Source organism: Oncorhynchus keta, chromosome 28 (genome assembly GCF_023373465.1).
Source record: "Oncorhynchus keta strain PuntledgeMale-10-30-2019 chromosome 28, Oket_V2, whole genome shotgun sequence".
In the NCBI taxonomy this organism is placed as follows: domain Eukaryota; kingdom Metazoa; phylum Chordata; class Actinopteri; order Salmoniformes; family Salmonidae; genus Oncorhynchus; species Oncorhynchus keta.
This window is the reverse complement of record NC_068448.1, coordinates 18,405,341-18,433,266: the sequence shown is the minus strand read 5'-3', so window position 1 is coordinate 18,433,266 and position 27,926 is coordinate 18,405,341. Positions and strand designations below refer to the sequence as shown.

At 41.5% G+C, this 27,926-nt stretch overlaps 2 protein-coding genes and 2 pseudogenes across 2 annotated transcripts; 1 reads left to right on the top strand and 3 right to left on the bottom strand.

Annotated features, from left to right (window-relative positions):
* Positions 1-146: 146 nt before the first annotated feature.
* On the bottom strand, positions 147-7,643 carry LOC118360763 (caspase-9-like; annotated as a pseudogene).
* Positions 7,644-8,548: 905 nt separating this feature from the next.
* Positions 8,549-15,636, top strand: LOC127913017 (dnaJ homolog subfamily C member 16-like; annotated as a pseudogene).
* Positions 15,637-16,654: 1,018 nt separating this feature from the next.
* On the bottom strand, positions 16,655-22,192 carry agmat (agmatine ureohydrolase (agmatinase)). The gene is made up of 7 exons (XM_035740155.2): positions 21,758-22,192; positions 21,261-21,463; positions 20,894-20,942; positions 20,007-20,202; positions 17,378-17,557; positions 17,141-17,225; positions 16,655-17,051 (listed from the first exon to the last, which is right to left on the bottom strand). Exons 1-7 carry the CDS (start codon positions 22,072-22,074, stop codon positions 16,975-16,977), a joined length of 1,107 nt encoding a protein of 368 aa, XP_035596048.1. The 5' UTR covers positions 22,075-22,192; the 3' UTR covers positions 16,655-16,974.
* A 101-nt stretch (positions 22,193-22,293) lies between these two features.
* LOC118360761 (serine/threonine-protein kinase PINK1, mitochondrial-like) lies at positions 22,294-27,157 on the bottom strand. The gene is made up of 8 exons (XM_035740154.2): positions 26,681-27,157; positions 26,156-26,437; positions 25,780-25,886; positions 25,465-25,647; positions 24,618-24,781; positions 24,076-24,203; positions 23,698-23,928; positions 22,294-23,460 (listed from the first exon to the last, which is right to left on the bottom strand). Exons 1-8 carry the CDS (start codon positions 27,032-27,034, stop codon positions 23,179-23,181), a joined length of 1,731 nt encoding a protein of 576 aa, XP_035596047.1. The 5' UTR covers positions 27,035-27,157; the 3' UTR covers positions 22,294-23,178.
* Positions 27,158-27,926: the final 769 nt, after the last annotated feature.

The following is a 27,926-nucleotide window of genomic DNA, read 5'->3' as shown; positions in this document are numbered from 1 at the left end:
ATCAACACAACAAGATTTGTATTTTCATGTGTATTAAATGGCCTTAAACAGGGTAGTTACATAGGCATGTATGGTAAAGCGTAGTACTATATAACTACAGTATAATTACACTTTACCTGCATGTAATGCATATGCATTAGCCACTGTAATATGGAACAAAAGTTTTATTTAATCCAGATGCCAAATCTGTAGTAAATTGCATTGCACATCCCATGACATTAACACATACAGTACCAGTCAAAAGTGTGGACACACCTACTCATTCAAGGGCTTTTCTTTAGTGTTTTACTATTTTCCACATTGTAGAATAATAGTGAAGACATCACAACTATGAAATAACACATATGGAATCATATAGTAACCAAAACAGTGTTAACAAATCAAAATGTATTTTATATTCTTCAAAGTAGCCACGCTTTGCCTTGATGACAGCATTGTAAATTGTGATCTGTTCTCGGGTTAGAGCTGGCTCCTCTGCTTCTCTTGGATTCAAGAATGGAAAAGGATTATTTGTGTTGCAGGCCTCAGAAACCACAATGCTGTGATTTGGAATATAAATAAAAATAATTCACCATTACAGATTGGTCTTCAAGTTGTCCCTGGAGCTGGCTTGCTTGTGGACCAAGTCAATTGGAATTGTACTGCACAGCTGTGGTCAGACATCTATGATATAAATCAAAAGGATCAGCCCAAAAATATGAAACACTTCTAATATCAATGGATTCCAACCCCTGGAAGTGGGAATTGAGGGACCCAGACGTGGATTTTAGAATTTAGTATCTCTTTCAGGAATTTCCCTTCGCATGTCGAAACATATCAATATACTTTATAATTATCAAACTCCTGAATCCTGCTTACTGAATTTGAAAGCCACAATGACTCACAGGCACCCCCCATACCAAAGAAATGTTGCAACGGTAACCTTTAAACCGTAAAACAAAATAAAAATAATTTAAAAAACAGTGTACAAATATGACCAGAACACAATTACACAATACATTTTGGACATCACATTGTTAACCTAAAGTACAGCACAGCCATTCACTAAATATTCACCTGAAACTAATTCACTCAACATGGAAATGACATATAATATACCATTTATTTTCTGGCTAATAGTAAGGTCATCAACAGTCCTGATTGATACTTCTCAGAGAGCTTCTCAAGGTAAACCATTGGTTTTTTTCCCGCTTCAATTTTGATTTTCACAATGATTTTGAATTCTCAAAAATGTTGAGTGTAAAAACAAGAAATGAAAGAACATTAGAAAAATGTCAACAAAATGACAATCTTGGTACTCTTTGATCACATATCCAAATAAACATTGATAGAGAAAATTGGAATTGTTTTAAAAGGGCACATGAAGAGACAATTTCCCGAGAGTGAAACACTGTGTTGTCATGACACGATTGGTCTCTGGCAGGGCAGGGCATGGAAGTAGAGAAGTTTGCGTAGAAAGTTAAAGGAACCAGACATCTGTTTGTAGAGACCGTTGGCCGTGTATTCTGAAACTTCATGGTTTACCTGAACACAAACAACATGGAAAGCTTCATAAGAGGATAATACTTTAGTGTTTTAAAAAGACAACAAACTCACCATCATTAACATGGTGACCAGGTCATCGGTGGCAGCATTCTCTTCCAACGTGTTATCCAGTGTCTCTACATACCAGGAGCCAGCCTGGGTATCTCTCCAGGAGACGTAACCTGTACAAGTCACACCGACAAACAGCCATCAGAGCGATAGACACACTAACAACACTTTCTGGGATTGATAACCACAAAGATTTACTGTATTTGACAGAAACACACGCACACACACACCTGGGAAGGTGGAGTAGGACACCAGTATGTCGCTGGCTGTGGGTAGTGTGGCCTTTGCGTCTGGCTCATCAGACTGAGTGCTCAGAGAGTCACTGCTGGAGGACATGGGCATTGTATCTGTCTGGTCACCTGTTCCTCCAATACAAGGCCTCGCCTCGTCAGGAGACACCTAAAAGCCTGTGTCTCTCTCACCTGCCAGTCCACAATGTACAGAACATTATACAAGTTATAACAAATGACTCCAGCCATTCTGGGTTTCTCAAACGAGAATCGTGTGTGAGGACTGACAGAGTGAGACTAGTTCCACTAGCCCCCAAATACTTCCTCCACTGTCGGAGATGTAACCCAGTGTACAGATGATTATTTCAACACCTTCATAACATTGTTGTTAGTGCTGCATAAGCAGTAGTAAGTAATAATTAAGCATGAGCAACTATTATAGCTAGTGAAGTTGCCTTACCTCCCCCACAGGCCTGGATGAAGAAGATCTTTGGCTTGCCCTGTAGGGAAAGACAGTTCTGACCGCTCAGGTAGTTGGTAATGTGCTGAACTGGGACATTGGGCCCATCCACTCCATGCACTGCACCGGGGAAGCGATTGTTACACACCTGAAAATATGCAATGAAATGGATTAACATTATTAATCTCCTGAAAGACAAAAATGCTTACACTTTCCCATGTGATAACATGATCACCACACAGCAGTCATACTGTGAATGATCCTTCTTGGACAAAGCCAAAAGCTCCTGCTTTATTTGCTGAAATATAGTGATTAATGTAAGCATTGGATCACTTGGCCAGTAAAACATGAATATTTATAAATTAAACTAGAAGGCTAAACAGGAAGGTAGCTGGGGACATCCTCACCTTTTGTTTCAGGTGTCTTTTGACAAGAACAATAAAGTTCAGAGATTTGAATTTTCTTTCCAGTTTTTAACAGTCTATGTTGGACCCTGTGCGCTTACTCAGCTCCGACTTAGGCTCAAAATCGACATTGTTTATGATCAGGCAGTGTCCACATGGGTTGGCATCCATCTTATAACTCTGAGAGAATATGAAAGTAAAGCATGCAAAGATTCCACAGTATATCCAAACAATCAGGGAACTGGTTGGACTCAAATTTAGACTTGTTGCAATCTTGACTAGGCAAGATACAGAGTATGTGGAAATATCATATTTAAATAAGTATTCAGACACTTTAATCAGTACTTTGTTGAAGTACCTTTGGCAACAATTACAGCCTCGAGTCTTCTTGGGTATGGTGCTACAAGCTTGGCACACCTGTATTTGGTGAGTTTCTCCCATTCTTCTCAGCAGATCCTCTCAAGCTCTGTCAGGTTGTATGGGGTGCGTCGCTGCACAGCTATTTTCAGGTCTCTCCGGAGATGTTTGATCGGGTTCAAGTCCAGGTACTGGCTGGGCCACTCAAGGATATTCCGAGACTTGGCCCGAAGCCAATCCTGCATTGTCTTGGCTGTGTGCTTAGGGTTGTTGTCCCATTGGAAGGTGAACCTTCGCCCCAGTCTGAGGTCCTGAGCACTTTGGAGCAGGTTTTCATCAAGGATCTCTTTGTACTTTGCTCCGTTCATCTTTCCCTTGATCGTGACTAGTCTCCCAGTCCCTGCCGCTGATAAACATCTCCACAGCATGATGCTGCCATCAACATCCTTCACCGTAGGGATGGTATTAGCCAGGTGATGAGAGGTGCCTGGTTTCCTCCAGATGTGACGCTTGGCATTCAGGCCAAAGAGTTCAATCTTGCTTTCATCAGACCTTAATAATCTTGTTTCTCATGGTCTGAGAGTCCTTTAGGTGCCTTTTGGCAAACTCCAAGCGGGCTGTCATGTGCCTTTTACTGAGGAGTGGATTCTGTCTGGCCATTCTACCATAAAGGCCTGATTGGTGGAGTGCTGCAGAGACGGTTGTCCTTCTGGAAGGTTCTCTCATCCCCACAGAGGAACTCCAGAGCTCGGTCAGAGTGACCATCGGGATCTTGGTCACCTCCCTGACCAAGGCCCTTCTCCCCCGATTGCCTTTCCAAATCATGTCCAATCAATTGAATTTACCACAGGTGGACTCCAATAAAGTTGGAGATGCATCTCAAGGATGATCAATGGAAACAGGGTGCACCTGAGCTCAATTTCGAGTCTCATAGCAAAGGGTCTGAATACCTACACAAATAAGGTATTTCTGTTTTAAATTTTTATAAAATTGCCAAAATTTCTAAAACCTGTTTTCGCTTTGTCATTATGGGGTATTGTGTGTAGATTGATGAGGACAATTGTTTATTTAATCCATTTTAAATAAGGCTGTAACAGAAAAAAAATGTGGGAAAAGGGAAGGGGTCTGAATACTTTCCAACGCCCTGTTTATAGCATATTGTGTGTTATATTATAAGTTAAATTAAACATAACTGAGATACAACAATTCCTTTAGAGAGTACTGTCAAAAACCACAATAGGGAACTTCATTTTGCCTACAGTAAATAGAACCAAAAGGCAAGATAACTTACCTGAATACTGTCACGTCTAACTCTTCCTGTTGTCCTAGGTTTTCCAAACTCCCCTTCAGGGGCTGTAATAAGCATGTAATAAACATGGAATAAACATCACCACATTTATACTTGAATATGCAGACTCAAATTCCTTACAGAAAATTGATGTGAACACTTACAGTAGCAAGAAGAAGTGTGTGAACCTTTTGGAATTACTTGGATTTCTGCATACATTTGTCATCAAATTTGATCTGATCTTCATCTACAACAATAGACAAACGTTGTGTGCTTAAACTAATAACACACAAATTATTGTATTTTTCTTGTCTATATTGAATATATAATTTAAACATTCACAGTGTAGGTTGGGGAAGGTATGTGAACCTCGGGGCTAATGACTTCTCCAAAAGCTCATTGGAGTCAGGAGTCAGCTAAACTGGAATCCAATCAATGAGACGAGATTGGAGATGTTGGTTAGAACTGCCTTGACCTATAAAAAACACCCACAAAATTTGAGTTTGCTACTTACGAGAAGCATTGCATGATGTGAACCATGCCTCGAACAAAAGAGATCTCAGTAGACTTAAGATTAAGAATTGTTGACTTGCATAAAGTTGGAAAGGGTTACAAAAGTATCTCTAAAAGCCTTGATGTTCATCAGTCCACTAAGACAAATGGTCTATAAATGGACAAAGTTCAGCACTGTTGCTACTCTCCCTAGGAGGGGCTGTCCTGCAATGATGACTGCAAGAGCACAGCGCAGAATGCTCAATGAGGTTAAGAGGAATCCTAGAGTGTCAGCTAAAGACTTACAGAAATTTCTGGAACATGCTAACATCTCTGTTGATGAGTCTTCAATACATAAAACACTAAACAAGAATGGTGTTCATGGGAGAACACCACGGAAGAAGACACTGCTGTCCAAAAACAACATTGATGCACATCTGAAGTTTGCAAAAGTGCACCTGGATGTTCCACAGCGCTATTGGCAAAATATTCTGTGGACAGATGAAACTACAGTTGAGTTGTTTAGAAGGAACACACAATACTATGTGTGGAGAAAAAAAGGCACAGCACACCAATATCAAAACATCATCCCACCTGTAAAGTATGGTGGAGGGAGCATCATGGTGTGGGGCTGCTTTGCTGGCTCAGGGCCTGGACAGCTTGCTATCATCGACGGAAAATTGAATTCCCAAGTTTATCAAGACATTTTGCAGGAGAATGTTAGGCTATCTATCCGCCAATTGAAGCTCAACAGAAGTTGTGTGATGAAACAGGACAAGAACTCAAAACACAGAAGTAAATAAAAAACAGAATGGCTTCAACAGAAGAAAATACACCTTCTGGAATGGCCCAGTCAGAGTCCTGACCTCAACCCGATTGAGATGCTATGGCATTACCTTAAGAGAGTAGTTCACACCAGACATCCCAATAATATTGCTGAACTGAAACAGTTTTCTAAAGAGAATTGGTCCAAAATTCCTCCTGACCATTGTGCATGTCTGACCCGCAACTACAGAAAACGTTATTGCTGCCAAAGGAGGGTCAAACAGTTATTAAATTCAAGGGTTCACATACTTTTCCCACCCTGCACTGTGAATGTTTACACAGTGTGTTCAATAAAAACATGAACACATATAATTGTTTGTGTGTTATTAGTTTAAGCAGACTGTGTTTGTCTATTGTTGTGACCTAGATGAAGATCATATCAAAATGTATGACCAATTTATGCAGAAATCCAGCTATTTCCAAAAGGTTCACATACTTTTTCTTGCCACTGTACATGGAATGGGTGTGGTGAGCATAGGCTTCACTGATTGAGTTGGATAGACAGGGGTTACCACTTGACAGGCTTGACAGTGTCCATAGGTGTGTCTGTCAACATAGAGCAGTCCAGAGCAAATATAAGAATTTCAGCAGTATGGACCGATATTGTAATGAATGACTACACATGCCTACCCAAAAACTGGTAAAGGCCTAACGACTGGCCGGACATGGACAGGCTGAGGTAGAGGCTGGTTTTGTGGTTCTCCATCCAGTAGGAGCTCTGCTAAACTATGCTGCCCTGTCTCATGAAGGCACTCTATTAAAGCTGGGAACGCCAGACTCCCGCGGGTCTCCAGGTCTCGAACCAACTGCCTGGCCTGGTCTTGTCTGATCCCTGAGCTCTGAAATAGAGGAACAAGGTATGTGCTTTTGAGAACTGAAACAGTGGCCTATGACGCATGGTAATGATTCAGGTAACCTGTTCATAGTCTCACACACCAGACTTCGCAGTGCGTAACAACATGGGATGAGAATAGCCTAATCATGATGATGTTTATCATGAATCGTGATTCTTTCAAAACAGACAATAATAGTCAAGAAGCATACCATCACACACTACCTTTATCTCGTCGATCATGTCTTGAGTAAATATTCCTTTTGACAGAAGTCCATGATACATATCTGACGGGTTCAGGTCTCTCACGAGATTGACCCTATTGCGTTGGAGAATCCTTTTGTGTCTTTCCTCCATTCTGTAGGCTTAGGCTATATGAAGCATGGAACAGGAGATCTACAATGACTGTGGCGGAGAAGAGAAATGACCAAATCAGTTTACAATAAGTGTTCTTAAAACATATGTATTTACAAAGACAGTCCCAGTACTACAAAATATCAATGATCAATACAAACAGCAAACAGGCAGAGAAGAAGATTACTTTATTGTCCAATTGAACAGAAATTCAACTTCCGCTTTATCCCAACCCCTTCAAAAGACACACATACACACAGTTTGGAGTGGAGAGGTCAGAGCAGAGGGCGTGGGGCCCATGGAGCAGCTGGGATATAGGATTCCGATACTGTGGGTGCCAACTCACATTCCAACTACTGTTCCCAAGGCAGACCCAGGATTTGAACTGGCTGGCTCATAAAAAACTGTGGAAATGTACCTGCCTAGCTATAACCATCTAAAACTTGTGTTTTGGGACACATTGGTGGGACCAAAACACCTAATTTGAACAATGTTGAGCAGTTATTTCTCAATTCAACTCATTATAAAAGGCACGCTGGTTTGGTTCCTAGAGTAAACGATAAACGGTTTCCGTTGCCAACGCAACATTTTGTAACAGACACAACGTTTTGCAACGGAGTACGACTAATGAATACACCCCTAGTTAGGTAAAGCGTTCAAGATATATGTTATTGAAACGATGTCGACCACAGAGAGCTACGCGGAAGTCCTGAGTTTTAAAATACCAAAAATGGCTTATACAGTTGTCGTAACTGGAAATAAATAGAATACACAAACTATAATGACAAGCAGTGGTGATAAATATGTTTTTTTTACCAGCTCCGTGTGATCACTCTCCACGCTTCTCTCCCCTCCTTTAATTTTCAACGACTTCCTTGTTTACATCACACTTCCTCGTGATTGGTGGATTGTAAAAGACTGTAACTCCCACAATGCCTTTGGTGTCTCTGGTCCCCCGTTCGCACTCACTTGATGCAGTCCCAGCAGGTTATCATTTAAGGAGAGAGATAACAGTAGAGAGCTCAGATGATGCTACAAACTACACATTGTCCATGCTTTCCTTTCGCAGATAAACAGTGACAATGTTGAGGAATGTGGCAGAAGAACAGTTGATCCAGACAGATGCTTGAGGTCCAGACATATGCATGGTGTTCAACAAACTAATCTGGATAGCTAACTAGCTTGGTTAGCTATCCATCTATCTATTCTAAATTGATTGCAAGGCAAGGTGGTGAATTCAAGTCAATGGCAATTTAATGCATTTGTTCTGTTTTGTAACTAACATGTGGCAATTATAATGGTATTGCCTACTAACGGCTGTGTTTAGACGGTTATCTAGTTGGATCTGTATATGTTTCAAATCTTCCCTTTACCAATGCAGATTAATTTACCTACACATCCCGTCAGACATATGTGTTCACCCTGACTGTTGTTGTTGCTTTCCCGACAGAGAACATGGCAAGAAGAACAAGGATGTGTTTGGCATTTCCTGATATAGTGGTTGTCTGTCTGCTTCTTCTGGTTCGCTTAGTGGAGACAGCCAATGAAGTAGACCCATACAATATTCTTGGAGTGACCAAAAGTGCAAGCCAAACTGAAATCAAGAAAGTGTACAAGCGCCTAATTAGAGAATGGTAAGAACATTACTTACTCTTTCTGTTCTGGGTGTCATAACTCATATATTTAGCACTAGACTATTGACTGTTTACAACAATGAATGGCCCATTGATGCATTGTCTTTCCTTTATTTCTGTACGGCATCCTGATAAAAACAAAAATGAAGGCGCTGAAGATATGTTCATCAAGATTACCAAATTTTAGGAGGTAAAAGTGTATACAATTTTCGCCAGCATCAAAACTTCAGCAGCCTATTGTTACTTTCTTTTAACGTTAGTTTATTTAGTAAATATTTTATTAATTTTCTTAAAAATGTATTGTTGGTTAAGGGCTTGTAAGTATGTATTTCACGGTACGGTCTGTTGTATTCGGCGCATGTGACAAATACAATTAGATTTGAAATGCATTATTCAGAAGGGAATTCCTCACCCTCTGGTAACAATATCCATGTGCTTTCTACCCAAACTCTTTAAGATCTTATCCAACGAGGAGAAAAGGGCCAACTATGACCGGTATGGACAGACTAATAACACCCAGCCGTATGGTCATGGTCATGACCAATTCTACTTCGATGAGTCCTTCTTCCACTTCCCCTTCAGCAACAAGGGCAGCCAGGAGTTTGCTGACAGCAAGTACGCTCTGCACTTCAACCAGTATGTGAATGACGTGGTGCCAGACAGCTTCAAAAGACCGTACCTGATCAAAATCACCTCCGACTGGTGCTTCAGCTGTATCCACATTGAGCCAGTCTGGAAAGAGGTTGTTCTGGAGCTGGAGGCCTTGGGTAGGAAATGACGAAATGCATTACACAAATGAAAGTTACTCAACGACTTCACCGTCCATATGACATAATATTACGTTCTAGTAATTTAGCAGACACCATTATCCAGAGCGACATACATTCAGTGCATTCAACTAAAGTAGGTACAATAACCATAGTGAGTCTTTGTATGGCCAATTATGTGTTAGGTGTGGGGATTGGTGTGGTGGACGTTGGTTATGAGAGACGTCTGGCCAATCACCTCGGTGCTCACCGTACCCCGTCCATACTCGGTGTCATCAACGGGAAAGTGACCTTCTTCCACTACGCTGTGGTGAAGGAGCACCTGAGGCAGTTTGTGGAGGACCTGCTCCCTCAGAGACTGGTTGAGAAGGTAAATAACAACAACAGCAGTAAACATGATTTCGCAAATTCACAATTATTTTGTTGTGTGTGTATGTTTCAGGTTACAGCCAGGAATGACCTTCAATTCCTGAACAGCTGGCATGAGCAGAACAAGCCGCATGTGCTTCTGTTTGACCAAGTGCCTGTAGTCCCACTCTTGTACAAGGTAAGCCATTGTCTAGACTAGTCAGTCTGGCATCAGTTTAAACTACCTCTGAGAGAGCTGGTCTGACTATCACTTATTGACTTCCTCCTGGAACATAGGTCATCGACAACAGCTTTCTGATACTTGCTTACAGGTTTTTTTTCTCATCTTCCGTAGCCGACTGCGTTCGCCTATAAGGATTATATTCAGTTTGGGTACGTGGACCAGGGTCTCTCAGATACTCCCAACCTACTGAAACAGTTCAACATTAACACCTACGCCCCCACCATGCTGGTCTTTAAGGAGAGTATAGAGAGGCCTGCAGACATTATACATGTAGTTACTAGACAGTTAACTAGATTTGACTACTTTTCCACCAGACAGTTTAATTTAATTGTTAAATAGCATTTGAATACCCGAGTAGCATCTGTATTACTGATGTTTATTGATTATATTTAGAGATGCAGTTTTTGTTGAGGTGACAATTGTTAATTCAGCTGATTAGATACAGGGCATTTTATTAATATCTCCATGTTGTTGTTCTCTTCTTCTAGGCTAAAGGAATGAAAAAACAAGTCATTGATGAATTCATATAGAACAACAAGTTTCTCCTTGTCCATCGACTGGTGAACCAGAAACTGTTTGATGAGCTTTGTCCTGTGAAGCAGCTCCACCGACGCAGAAAGTAACATACTGATGCCCTTCGTGAACTTACAATTTATTTGTGAACATACAATTTCTGCACAGCCAGGTGACATGATTGATTGTTTTACTTCTATAATTGAGGTATACACATTTGTGTGTCATGCGGCACTGTAGAATATTCAGCACACGCTAAAGGTTTTAGTGCTGCAGAACAAACACTAATGTCCCCAAACATCTGCCTTTCAGGTACTGTGTCCTGCTGATCACTGGTGATGAGGATTCCTATACCATAGGAAACCAGGCCTTCATCTCATTTGCCTATACCAACACTCAGGAGGTGGTGAGATTTACCTATGCCTACCAAAGACTGCAACAACCACTGTGTGATACTCTGCTGAAGACCAAGGACAGTACACAGCCACCACAGGTACATTTATTCCATATTGAACATGAACTTTGTTAATGTGCTCTCCTTGGATTTTTTGAGAGCTTCTGGTAGAAGTGTCTGTATAATGAGCCACATACACACACCTCTCTCTATTATACTTTATAAAAATGTAAAATCACCTTTCCCCAATACTGTATGTGGAAGTGTGTTCATGTGTGCCTGCATGTGCTCGCTCCGCAGGTGTTCATCCTGGAGCATCGTAACGCGGCAGGAAAGGTCCTGTACAAGGAGGTGGCAGGCGGTTGGAATGGAACCGATGAGAATAAACAACGTCTCTTGGATGAGCTGCAGAAAGACCCCTCCATCCTCAACCAAGACACAATGCTGCCGGAGCTCAACAATGAGTTTGCCTCTGTGGGTTGAGTTCCTCACTACTGAAAAGTACTGTATGTAAAAGAACAAGGCTGCCCTACTTTATTATCTCTGAAGAGCAAGGATAATGATGTGGTAATTAGTACTGTGTCCAGAAATAAGATACTTGTTGGAATGTTCTTTTGTAGGATTCCAAACCTGCAATGGTTTTTTAATTTTTATGATGGGTAATGCAGTAAGTGTGTTCATCAGTTAATGACTAGGCAGTTAATATGTTTTAAATTCCAGATGTTTCTCATTCGATGGATCTATACAGCTTATGATTACCTCACTGAAATCATTGATGATATTATTCACAATAATTGGTAAGTTAACTCTTATTCTCGATGTTAGGTAACAACATATGGAGATGTGGACATAATAAAATGGCCCATGCCAATTCAACAGATCTTTCAAATAATGATAGTTCTTCAGTTGTTTGCTTGATGTTTTAGTCAAGAACTGCTTATGAGTGTTATAATCAAGATTAGTGTTAACAGTTTGTCACTAACCCCCTTGTATTTAGATATATCTGTAATATGTTTCTGCAGGCGTGAGATGATATTCTCTGCCTTATTCATCCTGTTTGGAACTGTGGTGGTTCAGGCTTTCAGGTAAGATGGAGAACCAGTGATTCTGCGACTCAAACGTATTTCCTTGGGGGAAACTGCTTGTTCAGATATATCGTTCTGCTTTGTGTGATTTCAGTGACTCTAGTGAAGACGGCAAAGCCAAACAGAAGGCAAAAGACGGAGCTACGGCAGAATGGATCACCGGGTAGCAGCAGCACCTCAAGGCAACACATTTTCAGCTTCAGTGAAAAGATTTAAGCTGTGACTGAAATATACAGTGCCATTCGAAAGTATTCGGCCCCCTTGAACTTTGCGACCTTTTGCCACATTTCAGGCTTCAAACATAAAGATATAAAACTGTATTTTTTGTGAAGAATCAACAACAAGTGGGACACAATCATGAAGTGGAACAACATTTATTGTATATTTCAAACTTTTTAACAAATCAAAAATTGGGCGTGCAAAATTCAGCCCCCTTAAGTTAATACTTTGTAGCGCCACCTTTTGCTGCGTCAGGTTTTCTTCCAGAATGGTCCTGTATTTGGCTCCATCCATCTTCCCATCAATTTTAACCATCTTCCCTGTCCATGCTGAAGAACAGCAGGCCCAAACCATGATGCTGCCACCACCATGTTTGACAGTGGGGATGGTGTGTTCAGGGTGATTAGCTGTGTTGCTTTTACGCCAAACATAACGTTTTGCATTGTTGCCAAAAAGTTCAATTTTGGTTTCATCTGACCAGAGCACCTTCTTCCACATGTTTGGTGTGTCTCCCAGGTGGCTTGTGGCAAACTTTAAACACTTTTTATGGATATCTTTAAGAAATGGCTTTCTTCTTGCCACTCTTCCATAAAGGCCAGACTTGTGCAATATACGACTGATTGTTGTCCTATGGACAGAGTCTCCCACCTCAGCTGTAGATCTCTGCAGTTCATCCAGAGTGATCATGGGCCTCTTGGCTGCATCTCTGATCAGTCTTCTCCTTGTACGAGCTGAAAGTTTAGAGGGACGGCCAGGTCTTGGTAGATTTGCAGTGGTCTGATACTCCTTCCATTTCAATATTATCGCTTTCACAGTGCTCCTTGGGATGTTTAAAGCTTGGGAAATCTTTTTGTATCCAAATCCGGCTTTAAACTTCTTCACAACAGTATCTCGGACCTACCTGGTGTGTTCCTTGTTCTTCATGATGCTCTCTGCGCTTTTAACGGACCTCTGAGACTATCACAGTGCAGGTGCATTTATACGGAGACTTGATTACACACAGGTGGATTGTATTTATCATTAGTCATTTAGGTCAACATTGGATCATTCAGAGATCCTCACTGAACTTCTGGAGAGAGTATTCTGCACTGAAAGTAAAGGGGCTGAATAATTTTGCACGCCCAATTTCAGTTTTTGATTTGTTAAAAAGGTTTGAAATATCCAATAAATGTCGTTCCACTTCATGATTGTGTCCCACTTGTTGTTGATTCTTCACAACAACAAAAAAATACAGTTTTATATCTTTATGTTTGAAGCCTGAAATGTGGCAAAAGGTCGCAAAGTTCAAGGGGGCGAATACTTTCGCAAGGCACTGTATATATATATTTTAGCTCTGACATTTTAGGGATTGTAGTTATCTTTTCAGTGATGTCGATGCAATAAATCCAATTGAGTGGTTCTATGCTTTTCATGTTTTTGTAATTGTAACGTCGGATTGACCATGCGGCGCAATTTAGGGGTGTTTTTACGCACGACGTGAAGCGGAGTGCCTGGATACAGCCCTTAACCGTGGTTTATGGGCCATATACCACAAATCCCTGAGGTGCCTTATTGCTATTATAAACAGTTTACTTACATAAATAGAACAGTAAACAATTATTTTTGGGCCATTGTTACGCACGCCTCTATGAAGAGGAACGCGACACCCTGCTACAACTAAACTCTCCGTGAAGTGAAAAAGGTATGGACTGTAGGTGCGAGTAAGGATGACAACAGACAGAATGTGGTACCGTTTACAAGGACTTGATTCCTTCACATGGTAATATGGGGAAAAGGGGCTGGACGGAACCAAAGCAAAGAAAGTAAATCTCAAAGCCCCCCCTCTCCTATCTTACCTGCCTACCCACTACTTACCTAATTTAGCACCACCTGGTGCCCTAACCAAAATACAGGGGGTGGTCCGCCCAGGTCTTATCTAGTGTGCCTAGACAGCGAATATGCTACGGGTATATGTATGCCTGCGGGCCTCTTGCCTAAGCACTCCCTAGGTGCCTTCCCCTTCCCCCCTGGGAACAAATGAAACAGAATATTAAACAATTTCACAAACAAACTAAGAAACAAACAAAGGACATCAAATAAGCTCTATCTGAGCAACAAACTCACAAAACATACCAACTCTCAGCAATGAACTCCCAGCAAAATCTCTAGCAAAATCTCTTTCCTACAAAATTCTCTCTCCTGAACAGAACACTGGCATTTATATATCTTCAGATGGAATGGGTATTTGGAGACAGCTGTCTTGACGAGGGGGCGGGGTCAGCTCTCCAATTAGCCATGGAGTCGACCAATCAGCTGCTTGAGTGATTTCAGGAAGCCATTTTCCTGAAATAAACACATGCAAATACACAAACTACAACACATAAACTGGGGAACGTAACAGCCATACACGTGGTATATTGTCTGATAGACACACGTCTGAAATGCTGTTTCAGCCAATCAACATCCAGGACCCAAACTGCCCTCTTTGTAATGGTGTATATAGTGATACATAGCATTGTACATATAACATGAGTATTCATATGTGAGTGTTGTGGAAAGCTGCCTCTTTGGGGGGTTGGCAGAATCCAGCAGTTATAACATATTTATAACCAACCTATCATATCCTTTCTTTTTGCCCCTAGGAGCCTGACGCTCCACTTTTCCTTCTTGAACGTGGACAAGCACAGTGCATGGGTGGAGACGCTGCTGGAGTTCGCCCAGGATGCCATGCAGATAGACACTGACGAGGACGATGGCGCCCGCCACAAGATAGACTACACGGGCTACATCCTGGCACTCAACGGCCATAAGAAGTACCTCTGCCTCTTCAGGCCTGTCTACACCGGGGAGGAAGGACCTGGGGGCGCCACTGGGGGAGGGAGAAGGTCTGGGTCCAGAGAGGACCACCCACCACGCAGGTCTGTGCCCAGGTCCCGCTCCACTGCCACACTGAAGATCCACCACAAACTGGACCACCTGGGGCTGTGGATGGAGAGGCTGATGGAGGGAACCCTTCACAGGTACTACATCCCTGCCTGGCCTGGAGAAGATCACCGCCCCCAAATAGGGGGAGTAATAGGACGCCTACCGAACATCCTGACTTTTGGGCAAAACTTTTGTGAGGTTTGAAATTAATTACATCCAAAGTCAGGATTCAGGCCTAAATAGACACATACCAAAGCTGCCTGTGTCTAAAAGCCAAGATTCCAAGGTGTCCTCATGGTAATGTATTCAGGGGGAGGTTAATGTATGTTTTGAGTGCATGCTCCAGTTTCAACTGTTCTGCCTTACTATTATTCAACCATGCTGGTCATTTATGAACATTTGAACATCTTGGCCACGTTCTGTTATAATCTCTACCCGGCACAGCCAGAAGAGGACTGGCCACCCCACATAGCCCGGTTCCTCTCTAGGTTTCTTCCTAGGTTTTGGCCTTTCTAGGGAGTTTTTCCTAGCCACCGTGCTTTTACACCTGCATTGTTTGCTGTTTGGGGTTTTAGGCTGGGTTTCTGTACAGCACTTTGAGATATCAGCTGATGTACGAAGGGCTATATAAATACATTTGATTTGATTTGATGCACTGGGACATAGTTTGAATAAATGACTTTCAATAGTGAAGTTGGCTTGACTCATTGAGACAACTGGACTACATTCATCTGCCATCTCATGTTCTGCTGGAGTTAGCTAGAGCTGTCTTTTTTTGCACTTCAGATATTTATTTCTTACAGAAGTACTTTAAAGTAGGATCGATAGAGGGAGGGTACAGAATATAGTCGATCTAAAAGCAACAACCTTTGAACAATTCCTAGATCACTTACCTTTTGGGATCCCTTCCTCTGCATGCTCAATGGTGATTGGTCAATTCTGTGAATAGAGACGCATGTCTCTACTAGATCTATTTTGTTCACCATTTTGATCGTTTCCTGAACTTAAGGCTTATTATTGTGCAATATATAATGGAACTATAATGCCTTCCATTTCCCCTGGCAGCTAATATTTCATGGTTATCCTTCTTCATGTAGACATAGGCTAATATTGAAAAATCTACACAACGTTATTATTGTGCTTTTTGTTACATGACCAATTGCAAGCTTTTTACATTAGTCTATTTGACTTTTTATTCTATTTTTTACATCACATAGCCAGTGGCTTCAGTGGGCTCAGTTGGTAAAGCTTGCAACGCCAGGGAACCACTACGAAAAATTTATGCAATCACTACTGTAAGTCGCTCTGGATAAAGGCGTCTGCTAGATGACTAAAGTGTATGTAGCAATGATAAAGTGTATGTTGGACGACATTTCATGTGATCTATTTTAGAATAGCTAAGGGCAGAGCAAATGCAAATTAAAAAACAATAACTGTGCTTAACCCAATTTATAAGCATTAAACTCTGATATTGTCGTCATGACAATAGAATAGTTATATTTGGGAAATTTAAATGCTGTACATATTCTACCTTCTACCATGTTATCTGTAAATATTCTACCTTCTACCATGTTATCTACATGTTCTACCTTCTACCATGTTATCTGTACATAGTCTACCTTCTACCATGTTATCTGTACATATATTAACATCATACTATAATATATAAAATGACTTTTTTCATGCATTTTATAATAACATGGTCATATCATTCATCAATACTGTTGTTTATTTGATTATAAACATGTTTTTGTTACAAAATCACTATACTAATAACCCTGGTATAATGTTGACAAAATAAATGTATCTGATTTGCAGATGTCTCAAAGGTTCTGCTACAGTGCATATCCTCTTGCTGTGTGTAAATAAATGCTTTATGTTCATATGTTGCAGACATCTATTTTTCTGCCTTACCAGTCCTTGTTTGGTGTGATATGGTCACACTGGTGATTAACCTCTGATTACATATTGAATCTGTTCAGTACCAGTGCTATTCTTTCGATTAAGTATGTGCAGAACCTCATCACATAATTAGTCATAATATTTTGTCTTTGGAAGGACACACATCATTTCAAAGAGCAGGTTGGCGGCAGTCAGTGCTGTATTGCCTGCAAAAACAAAAAAATGTGTGTTTGAAATTATACTCAAAGTAAAACAGATTATTCAATGTGACACAGAGTCATGATAAGTACAGTACCTGTGGGGTCATAGGGTGGAGACACCTCCACTAAATCACACCCCACCAGGTTTAGGCCATGGCAGCCCCGGATGATTTCTAGTCCCTGGATGTCACACACACAAAGAGGAAAACATAACACCACCCTCTGTGTCAGCAGCTGCCTCCATCTCATATCTGTATTATAACACAGTAACAACTAAATATTCTACCAAATGTCTGTAAAAACCACTAAAACAAAGTCAGGTATTTCCTTACTTGTATGGATGTGAGGCCTGCTATCTCTGGTGTGCCTGTTCCAGGGGCAAAGGCTGGATCTAATGCATCGATATCAAAGCTGAGGTAGACTGGACCCGTCCCCATCTGAGTCCGAACCGCAGCCATGAGAGGAACCAGGGACTTGAACCAACACTCCTCCACCTGAACCACACGGAATCCCTACAGAGCATATACACACACACCGAGCGCGAGAGAACATACACACACCGAGAGAGAACATACACACACCGAGAGAGAACATACACACACGGAGAGAGAGAACATACACACACGGAGAGAGAGAACATACACACACCGAGAGAGAACACATACACACATTTATGTTTTTCCTACACACTTTTCTGTAGTTGGTATTCAGACTTAGGTGCGTAACGGGCTTTGCAGGCGTGGTTCCCTTGCGAGCGCTGAATAAATGTCATTCAACTGCTGAAAACCCTCTCAATTGCTGGTGAACAAATTTTCTTGTGGTTTTCATTCAATAGGGTTTTCAGTACATTTATCCTAAGCCATCCCTTTAAATACACTGTACCTTTCATTTGAATTTTGTCGACAGACTAGAACACATTGAGAGAACGGGTTCTGAATATAGGAATCAATGAAAGAAAACCATCTAAATAAATAAATATTAATCTCTGTTTCAACACCAACTGGTACATTTAAAAAATACTCTGATCTTATAGATTATTTAGGCAAATATTTGGGTTAGGAAAGTATGTTTGAATCATTTAATATATTGCGCATGAAATATATTGATGAATCAAAAATACAGTGGTTTGATTCATTCTAAAAATTGCCACATTCAGTTCTTTAACCCATGGTAATGTTGGAAGTTTAGTGTATTTACATTTATAATAGGGGGAATAGTGTACAATAGTAGGCTACACCCTCATCTATTGCCTGCACTAACCATGGAACTGTGTGATGACAGCCAAGTATTGCACCGTGTGTCGGGTTCAAACTGTTAGGGCTCGGTCTGCGCTCCGCTCCATAACGATTTAATTAGCCTATATGTCTTTCATTTTTTATAGTATCAACTGTTACTAATAGAGCCCCACAGTGGAGGTGTCATAATATCCATAGAACCTAGTGGTCAAACAGGGAAATGGTTCCAATAGTTTTTCCACCATTTCCATAGGGGATTTTAGAAACACTTAAAATAAGGGTTGTGTTTTGTGTAGGCTTAACCTGGTGTGACGTTTTGATAACAATGTAAATCTCTCTAGGATGTGACTTTTTTAATCAATTTATTCAGCTCTATTTACTCTCAGATTCAAAAATGCTAATTAGCATCAAAGTAGATGTCATGCAAGACTACAAATTCCTGCAAGCTCCTGCATGACACCTTTGCTAACAGGTATTGTGCCAATTTAAAACGTGCACAAGACAGTTCACAGAATTGTCCATTTAAAGAAATGTAGACAATTTATTAATTACTAAATTTAGCTTACATTAGAGATCCTTACCTTTGACTCGATTGAACAGTCTTGTCCAGATCATCATGGCATTTAAAGTTTTTTATAATAGCCACATTAGCAGCTAATTAGTGTTTCATTTTGGGGGGGGTAAATACAGGTGAAAATATTGATAGAAGTCACCTTGTCCTAGAGACTTTTACACTGTTATCAAAATGTCATGCTAGGGTAAGCCTACCCAAAACACAGCCCTTATTTTAAGTGTTTCTAAAATCTCATGTGGAAAAACAATTGGAACCATTTCCCTGTTTGACCACTAGGTTTTATGGGTATTATGACTATTACTGTGGTACTCTATAATCCTCAGCAACGTGGTGTTTACAGAGGAAACAAATGAAGGTAAACAAAACTATGGAATTAAATTGAATGATAATGTAGGATATACCAACTGAAGGGAACTTCGCAGTTGAATATGAGTTATTAGGCCTACTGATAGTGTTATTTAAAATGATAGAAACAGGAAAAGGGGTAGCCTATAATTAAGACCTTCGAGAGTGCACATAGCTGCAAGTTATAAGGCTGTACAAATGAAATTCTGCAAAATGGCACAGCATTTCATCAACTTTACTGTGGGAAAGTTCATATGCTCAGTTTGCTGCCATATTACTGGTTTCACATTTGTCTGCAGTGATTATAAGGTAAAATGTATCTAAAACAAGTGTCATTTATATTTGCAATTCCCTTATCCAAACAGATTACTTATTTAACTAGCACTTAGCAGTAGCTAAGCTCTTATGAATAGCTCTTATGAAATTGAATAGCTCAATAGCTCTTATGAAATTGTAAAGTGCATGGAGAAGTGTTATATCTAATCGGGAATTAAGTCAAGGTCAGAATACAGCGTTTCTGTAGACACACCTCCGCCACGCCTTCAATTCAAGGTCAGAATACAGCGTTTCTGTAGACACACCTCCGCCACGCCTTCAATTCAAGGTCAGAATACACAGAGAGAACAAAGTGCATAAAAAGGGAATAACGTTCCATTTATGTTCAGTTAACTCAGGCCGGAATCAGGGCCATAGAGAGAGATTTTAATCATATATAATGTTTATTATTTGACCTATTTTTTTTTTACCTTTGTGAATGTTTCTGTCCCCCTAGGTGAGGACAACCTCTACGCACAGTGAAGTGAGTACCTGTGCTCGGCTCCACTCATAGGCATCAGGTGAGTAACCTGTACCACGCAGGCCTATCTGGATGACCCTCTTGCAGTCTAGCAGGCCCTCCTCCACACAGCGCCTGAAGGGTGTCCCGTGGCCAATCTTCTCCCCCAGGACCACGTCACTTGTGTCGGCATGAGCATCCACATGGATGAGACCCACAGGGCCGTGTCTAACAAACACGGGATACAAATGTACTGTTTCACAAAGATCGATTCCGCCCAGTCCTGTACCAAAAATTGAGCTGAACAGAGATTCTCCATTGAAAGGTCATTTTTTTTAAACCAAATCACAAAAATGTATGTTTAAATGGCATGTTTTTGAAGTGTCCAGACACTTTTTTTGCCAGTTCACTTGGTTTGAGAAAATTACCCGACCAGCGATAGACTTCCTCAGGCTAATTCCGCAGTATCGGGGCAGTGATGAAACATGAACAAAGGCTCCAGAAACACCCACATAGGTCATTTTAGAAACTGAAATGCTCTCAGTATAGTGATGCAGGTCATTAAATGTTGTACAAATTGTGTCATTGCGAACTTCTGCCAATTTACATTCCATGATGTTGGACTTGAACAATACTTTTTGCAAGAATGGACGTACTTTCTATCAGCACAATGGGGGACAAGAAAACAGTTGCATGCTCGCACACCGATACTGCAGAACGAGCATGAGGAAGTCTATCGATGGTGGGGTAAGTTTCTCAGAACCAAGTGAAATCGCAAAAAAAAGTGAACACTTCTATAACATGCATTGACATTTATTTTTTGCAAACCTCTCCTTTAATATGTCCAGGAAACTGGCCCTGAAAGTATTCTAGTTATTCTGGCATTTTACAAATGTAGGGCTACTGATACACTACTTACTTCTCAGCAACTGCTTGGAGAATAGGGTATGCTATGGTGTGATCACCACCTGTTAAAAGACCAAATAAAATGTAGCCTATCCAGTTAAACATACACCTTAACGTTAGTGTGTCATGCCAACACTTTGTAACAGTAACCTTTGTACTATAGTTGTCAGGAAGGTTCATAAGCAGGGCAAAGATTAACCATTCAACGTTAGCATAAATGTGTGACAAGGAGAAAGAAGAAGCAGGTGTTGTTTTGAGGCACATCTGAAAGGAATATCGATCACTGTTGAAATGTAGTTAGTAGGCATTTGCTATAATGTCCAAAATCCCTTTCCTCACATCTCAGATTGCATAGTGTAGAAATGGGTGCTTCTCCTCACCCATAGTAAGGGGGATACAGCCCGTGGCCAGGATTGTAAGGTAGGCTTCCCTGATTCGTCTGCAGGTGTCCTTTAGGTCATACACGTTGACGTTGACGTCCCCAATATCAGCAACCATCAGAGACTCATAGGGGGCTGCCCGGGTGCCACTGTTGTAGGCCCTCAACATGGCCGACTCTGCTCTGATCTGACGGGGGCCAAATCTGTAAAGGACCATGCATGCTCCTACTTTTAAATAACATTGGTTGTAACACGCATAATTAGTTTGACACATGCTGTCAACTGATCAACCACTAGATTCATTCATAAATTAAACGTGTACATTATACTACAATTTATAAATATGACTCTCAATTTGTTAAAGAAAATAAAAGGTAAAAATGCACACATCTACTGCAAATGTGATAATGGATTTCAAATAAATGAGTACAGCCTGCTATGCTCGTACGAGTACAGTACAGTATTTGCATAGATCAGGCAGTGCAGAAGTAGGCTACCTTGTCCCAGGTCGGTTGGAAGTACCAGTATCAATTGGAACACCAACAAATGCTGCATCAAGTCCATCTGCGGTCTCTTGGTATGGTAACTTGCCCATTGTAGCAATTCCAGAGACCCTCGCTACAAATTCGGCGCTCGGAGGGACATTGTAGCGCTTTCCTGAGCAAAGTCGTGTGGGGGTGATACATGGACGTCGCCTGTCAAGTGTCTTGTTGCACACTGCTGACACTTCCGAAAAAGTATCGGTAATTCTTATGCATGACCGCCGTAACGTTCCCAGAATGTCAATTCCACTCGTTTTCAAAAGAGACAGCATTCTTTCAATAGATATAACAGCGTAGTGGTTGGCGACTTTTGATTTCAGCTTCTGGATTCCAGGGCTTGTTTTTTGGGGTTGCGTTTACAATTCCACAGATCTGTTAAGTACATGGATTGACTCGACAGAAAATTGGCAAGTGTTTTGACCTTTGCTTTCATCATGTTCATATGATTGGAGATCTGTACAGGCAAATGAATTCTAGGCAATAAAAGGGGGTGATGGGAAATGCATTTTATTTATCAGCGTACAATCTTTGCTAGATAATGAAATACATTATTATTTTGCTATCAACGCTAGGGACTCAAGGAAACACCAAGTTCAAACACTAACACTTTATTATAATCTTTGGATATGTCTTTTACACTCCATCCAGTGTTTATTAAAAACATTCTCACAATTAAAAATGTAGCTTCACAAAGTGTTTGTTGTCAGAGAAAACTCATTCTGTAATTTTTATAGGACTATATTCTAAAATGTCCCATGAATCAATTTTTGCATGCATGGACTTTCATTTTATTTAAATAAAGGACTTAACTCAAAATGTGAAGCACAGTGATCTGGTATTGCTATTAAATCTGAACTGATGTTCTGCTACATAACCATCTGGAAATATGTAGATGCTTTATCGTATCATCCTTGACATACAGTAAATACATTGACTACCTCATGGTCTTAGTCAAAAACACACTCAGAGGCTATGGAATAGTCTATATGAGACCATAGTGGTGCAACTCAGGTAAGATGTGATGATTTGGAAAATACACAAACCAAACAAAGGGGTAAACCTCAAGCATGTCATTGACCAGGTCCAAACTGGCCATAAAGTGCAAAAATTCCCCAAATAAAATTCAACCCCCTAACATATGGAGTCTAGTCTTAGCATTAATTAAAAAGTGCTTATATATCTTTCCTGAAAGCTCTATAGACAGGGGTGGAAATGGGGAGAGAAACTATTTTGATTTTATATGGGTGGGTTCCCACAAATTCACAGTGACATTTTTTATTCCATTTTCCATCCCTGGCACTACGTTCACCTACATTCAAACTCAACGGGTTAGACCAGAGTTACACATATATGTCTCTGGGTTAGACTGAGAGGACCTAAAGCGACATGATGCTGGCTCTGCCCTGTTCTCGTCCGTACATGAGGAAGCTGACAGCCAATCGGAGGTCTTCCAGGTCCAGGTTAGACAGGAAGCACCTCTGTAGCTCCGCCTCCACCGAGCTCCCACTGGGGCCGCAGCCCCTCAGGAGCACCACAGCAGACTGGCACAGCAGCCAATCAGCTAGCTTCTTCATACCAGCGCTGTCCTTATTGGCAAGGGCACACCTTCCCCAGAGGCTCAGATGCAGCATGTTGGCAGCCACTCTGGCACTGGGGCGCTGCAGAATAAATAACAATAGGAGCATGGGATTCTCTGATGGTGATTAGTATTGGAAGTCATTATGTACACTAAGCCCTTACGTAGTGAATGGAGTACTGCATAATGAACAACTTCAACTTGTTTCTCACAAAAATACTCTTGAGAATCCCTGAGAAATGTGTAAATCATTTTTAACATACCCTTCAATGAAGTGATGGCCATATAATCTAATTCAATTCCTTACTAGGCTCTGTACCTTATTGGGGTTCCTACGCAGAAGCAGCTTGACGACAAGTTGCATGTCAGCAGATACACAGGCAGGCAGGGCAGGAAGCTGGATTTCCTGGAAATTCCTGCTGTCCAGTCCACCTGCTCCATAGAACGGGTTGGCCTGGCCAAATATCTCATAAGAAATGGTCCCGACAGCCCATGCATCTGCCTTGCTGTAATTGATAACCACACCCTGCCCAGGAACTGCAGTGACAACCTATAGAGAGATAGAGGTGTATTTTAATCCCAAAAATCAGGAAAATGTTTCCATTTATGTTAACAGTCAGTCACAAGAGACAATGCTTGCATGAATATTGATTGTATAGGTTGTTGTTTTCTATTTCTCTGATGATAGGAGGCTTACCTCAGGTGCCATCAGGCAGGAGTTGCCTCCTCTGTTCACCCACATAGTGTTGAAGGGTAGTTGGAGACTAGAGTCACTCTGAGCCAAACAGCAGCCGAAGTCTGTTATTACCAGGCGGGGGCAGCCCTCTGAACAATAGAGATGCCAAATAGTGGTCCTTCTGTAGCTCAGTTGGTAGAGCATGGCGCTTGTAACCCAGGGTAGTGGGTTCGATTCCGGGACCACCCATACGTAGAATGTATGCACACATGACTGTAAGTCGCTTTGGATAAAAGCGTCTGCTAAATGGCATATATTAAATAGCAATAGGATTATTTGATTAAAACTAATATGATAAGCATTATTGAGTTAATTAGTATCACGTGCCATGTAAATATCTTCATTTGAGTTTGGAGAGAGAAAAAACATCAAGACAGAATTCTGACCATATCTTTTGTGAAATTAATTTCATATTTCACTTCTTTTTTTTTTTTTTTTAACATGGCAAAGCTTAATGACACTCAAGATACCATGCATGAGCTTGCCCTGTTGCTCTCTCTGACCTGAGTCAAACTCCAGGAGCACGTTGTCTGATTTAAGGTCCCTGTGAGCGATGCCCTGTCTGTACAGGTGGTCGACCCCCTCTAGCAGCTGCAGCACCATCAGAGAGCACTCTCTCCTGCTGGGCAGGTTCACCTCCAGGTACTGACGCAGGGTGCATGGGTAACTATGGAAAAAGGGTGAGGAAAGATCAGGATACACTAGGTTAAGTGAACAAATAACTAGTGGGATGGACAAATCTGCACACAAAATGGTCCGGTCTGGAAAAAAACCAAATGCTTTTTAGTCCAAGAGTTGACTGTCAGAAATGTTATAGGAAGAGAGACTGTAGACTCCTGTAACAACAACTATATTATAAGATTAGCAAAAATTAAGCAATCAACCATTACCAAGAATGGTTCAGAGTTGAAAGCTTAAACATAGTCGGGTTTCTGCTTTTATAGAAAATGTACAACCTCTGGTCTACGTGGCAGTTTAGCAGATGTGTGGACTCTGGATAAGAGCGTCTGCTAAATGACTTAAATGTAAATGTAATGTAAATGAAACAGGCGGAACAGTGTAAAAGGCGATTGGTTTGTCTGTGCAGATTAAGATATCCCCAGGTTGATAGCACGAGGGCTCAACCGTTTAACTGTGTTTTGTCACAGTTCACATTATAATGTGCTCCTTCCTGCAAGGTTCCACACAGCTGACTTCCTGCAGATAGTAAACCCCACGGGATGTCTCACATGCTGCAGCCGCACCTAAACGGATCTTAGCTAAGTCACACAAAGACAAGTTTGTATCAGGTTAGAAAAGCTGGGGCTGGGACACTGAGATACAGAATGGATGTGGGAGAATGATCCTTACTTCTTCATGACCAGGAACAGAGTACGGTTGTTGCCCAGGCCCTCAGGGTTGAGTCTGGCTGGCAGGACATCAGGGTACTCCTCCTGGGCACCGGGTAGAAGGGGTACGTCCGCTGTGAATGCCCGGAACACCCTGATCACATTGGGGTGGGCAGAAACCCTCTTGGGCACTTCCCCAAAATACCTGCAAAACAGAGCAATGGAAATTAAACTTGCAATGCACTCTTTAGATGCATGGCAAAACACTCAAAATATGTTGGGCTATTTTGTGTCTATTGAAAGTAAATTGATGCTATGACTGACTGCTGATACTAACCCATTTAGTGCAATCTGTTCCTCTTTTTCCTGTTTCATGGCAAGAGGGCCTGCAGGGACCAGCTCCTGGGACATGGATCTCAGAATAGCCTCGCTTGATGAACCAGCCTGCAGGGGAACAAGGAAGACAGTCTCATTACTATGCCAATTGCACACTGAACATAGCCTATATTCTACAGTAATATAACTTTTTTTTTTAAGTAACACTCTCCCTATGCCCCAATAATCTGTCATTTTTTCTGAAGTGTAGATTGGTGTAAGAATGGGCTAGACTGTTTCCACCAAACTTAAACCAGTCCTTTCACTTTAAATCCATGAAGGAAAGTGAACAGGTGCAAACTTCGGGGGAAAAGGACATTATCTTGACAGACACCCACCCCAAAGTTCCACATCATCTTGACAGCTAGAGGATAGATGCCCAGAGAGCTGGAGGGGCTCCTCAGAGACCCAGTGGCCACCTCTCCATCTTCACTGGGCTGGTCATTTAGGGAACACCGGTCACTCTCCCTGTCCCTGGGCACAGATAATGGTGCCACAGCTTCATACACTGCAGCGTTGGAGCCTTTGCCTATCTGCTTCCCAATAACGTAGTCCTCCAGCTTGTAGCCCGAGGTGAAACGCTTGAGTGGACTGCAGTACTTCTTCTTGGTAAACACAGCCTTTAGAAAAGAGGTGAAATTTTGTCCTTTTAGATTAAATAACACATTTTTATTAACGTTATTCAATTATTAGATATGTAATTATTATTTTATTTGACTAAATGTAATATGTAAATGTGATATTCCTGTCCAGACTAAAGATAAAAACCGATGACTCACAAAAATGCCTTTTTTCAACATATCAATAAAATATTTCACATTGTTGATTGCTAGCACTTTGTTGTCAACATCCATGTTGTTTACCTGGATTTCCTGGCATGTCGCAGCACTCCTTCGATCATCATCGAGCTGTTTTTCGATCAACCCCACACCGAGACCGAAAGCCAAAAACACTGCTCTGTTTCTTGGCGAGCCGCTGCCCCCAAACCTCCTGAAACCACCGGACTGCAGCTGTGCTGCAAGACCCCTCAACGACATGCGGAAATATCGGTACCGAACTGGCAGGAAAGTCTGAGGCTGAACGGTGCGGGCCGGTTGGCCTACACGAAGACGCTCACCTCGGAACTTTGCTGCAAGTCGACCAGCAGGTTTGAGACCTAGCTGGAAAACTGACCGTCCCAACTCCACCCCACGGCTGATGGCATGTTTTACAGACATGCTTTACCAAAAATGGTAAGTTTCGCTTTGTTTTTACTTTCTCCGTCAGCCCTCGTCGTTGATAACTTTTACACAACTTCTTCTTCGTTGAGGTTTAACGGCGGTTGTTATCCAATAAATGTTGCATTACCGCCATCTACTCGACTGGAGTACAACTCCCGTATACTGCTCCGCTATTTAAATAAAATCTTATTGTCACATACACATGGTTAACATGTGTTATTGCGAGTGTGTGCTTCTAGCTCCGAAGGTGCAGCAATATCTAACAAGTAATCTAACAATTCCACAACAACTACATAATACACACAAATCTAAGTAAATGGATGGAATAAGAATATGTACATATAAATATATGTATGGGCCATGACAGACCGGCATAGACCGTATAAAATACAGTATATTCATGTTGGATGAATAGTGCAAGATATGTAAACATCATTATTAAAGTGGCATTAATAAAGTGACTAGTGATCCATTTGTTAGAGTGGCTAATGATTTCAAGTCTGTATGTAGGCAGGAGCCTCTCTGTGTTAGTGATGGCTCTTTAACAGTCTGATGGCATTGAGATAGAAGCTATTTTTCAGTATTTTGGTCCCAGCTTTGATCCACCTGTAGTGACCTCGCCTTCTGGATGGTAGCGGGGTGAACAGGCAGTGGCTCAGGTGGTTGTTGCCCTTGATGATCCTTTTGGCCTTCCTGTGACATTGGGTGCTGTAGGTGTCCTGGAGGGCAGGTAGTTTGCCCCCGGTGATGTGTTGTGCAGACCGCACCACCCTCTGGAGAGCCCTGCGGTTATGGGCTGTGCAGTTGCCATACCAGGCAGTGATACAAGTTAGTTAGTGAGGGTTTTAGGTGACAAGCTACATTTCCTCAGCCTCCTGAGGTTGAAGAG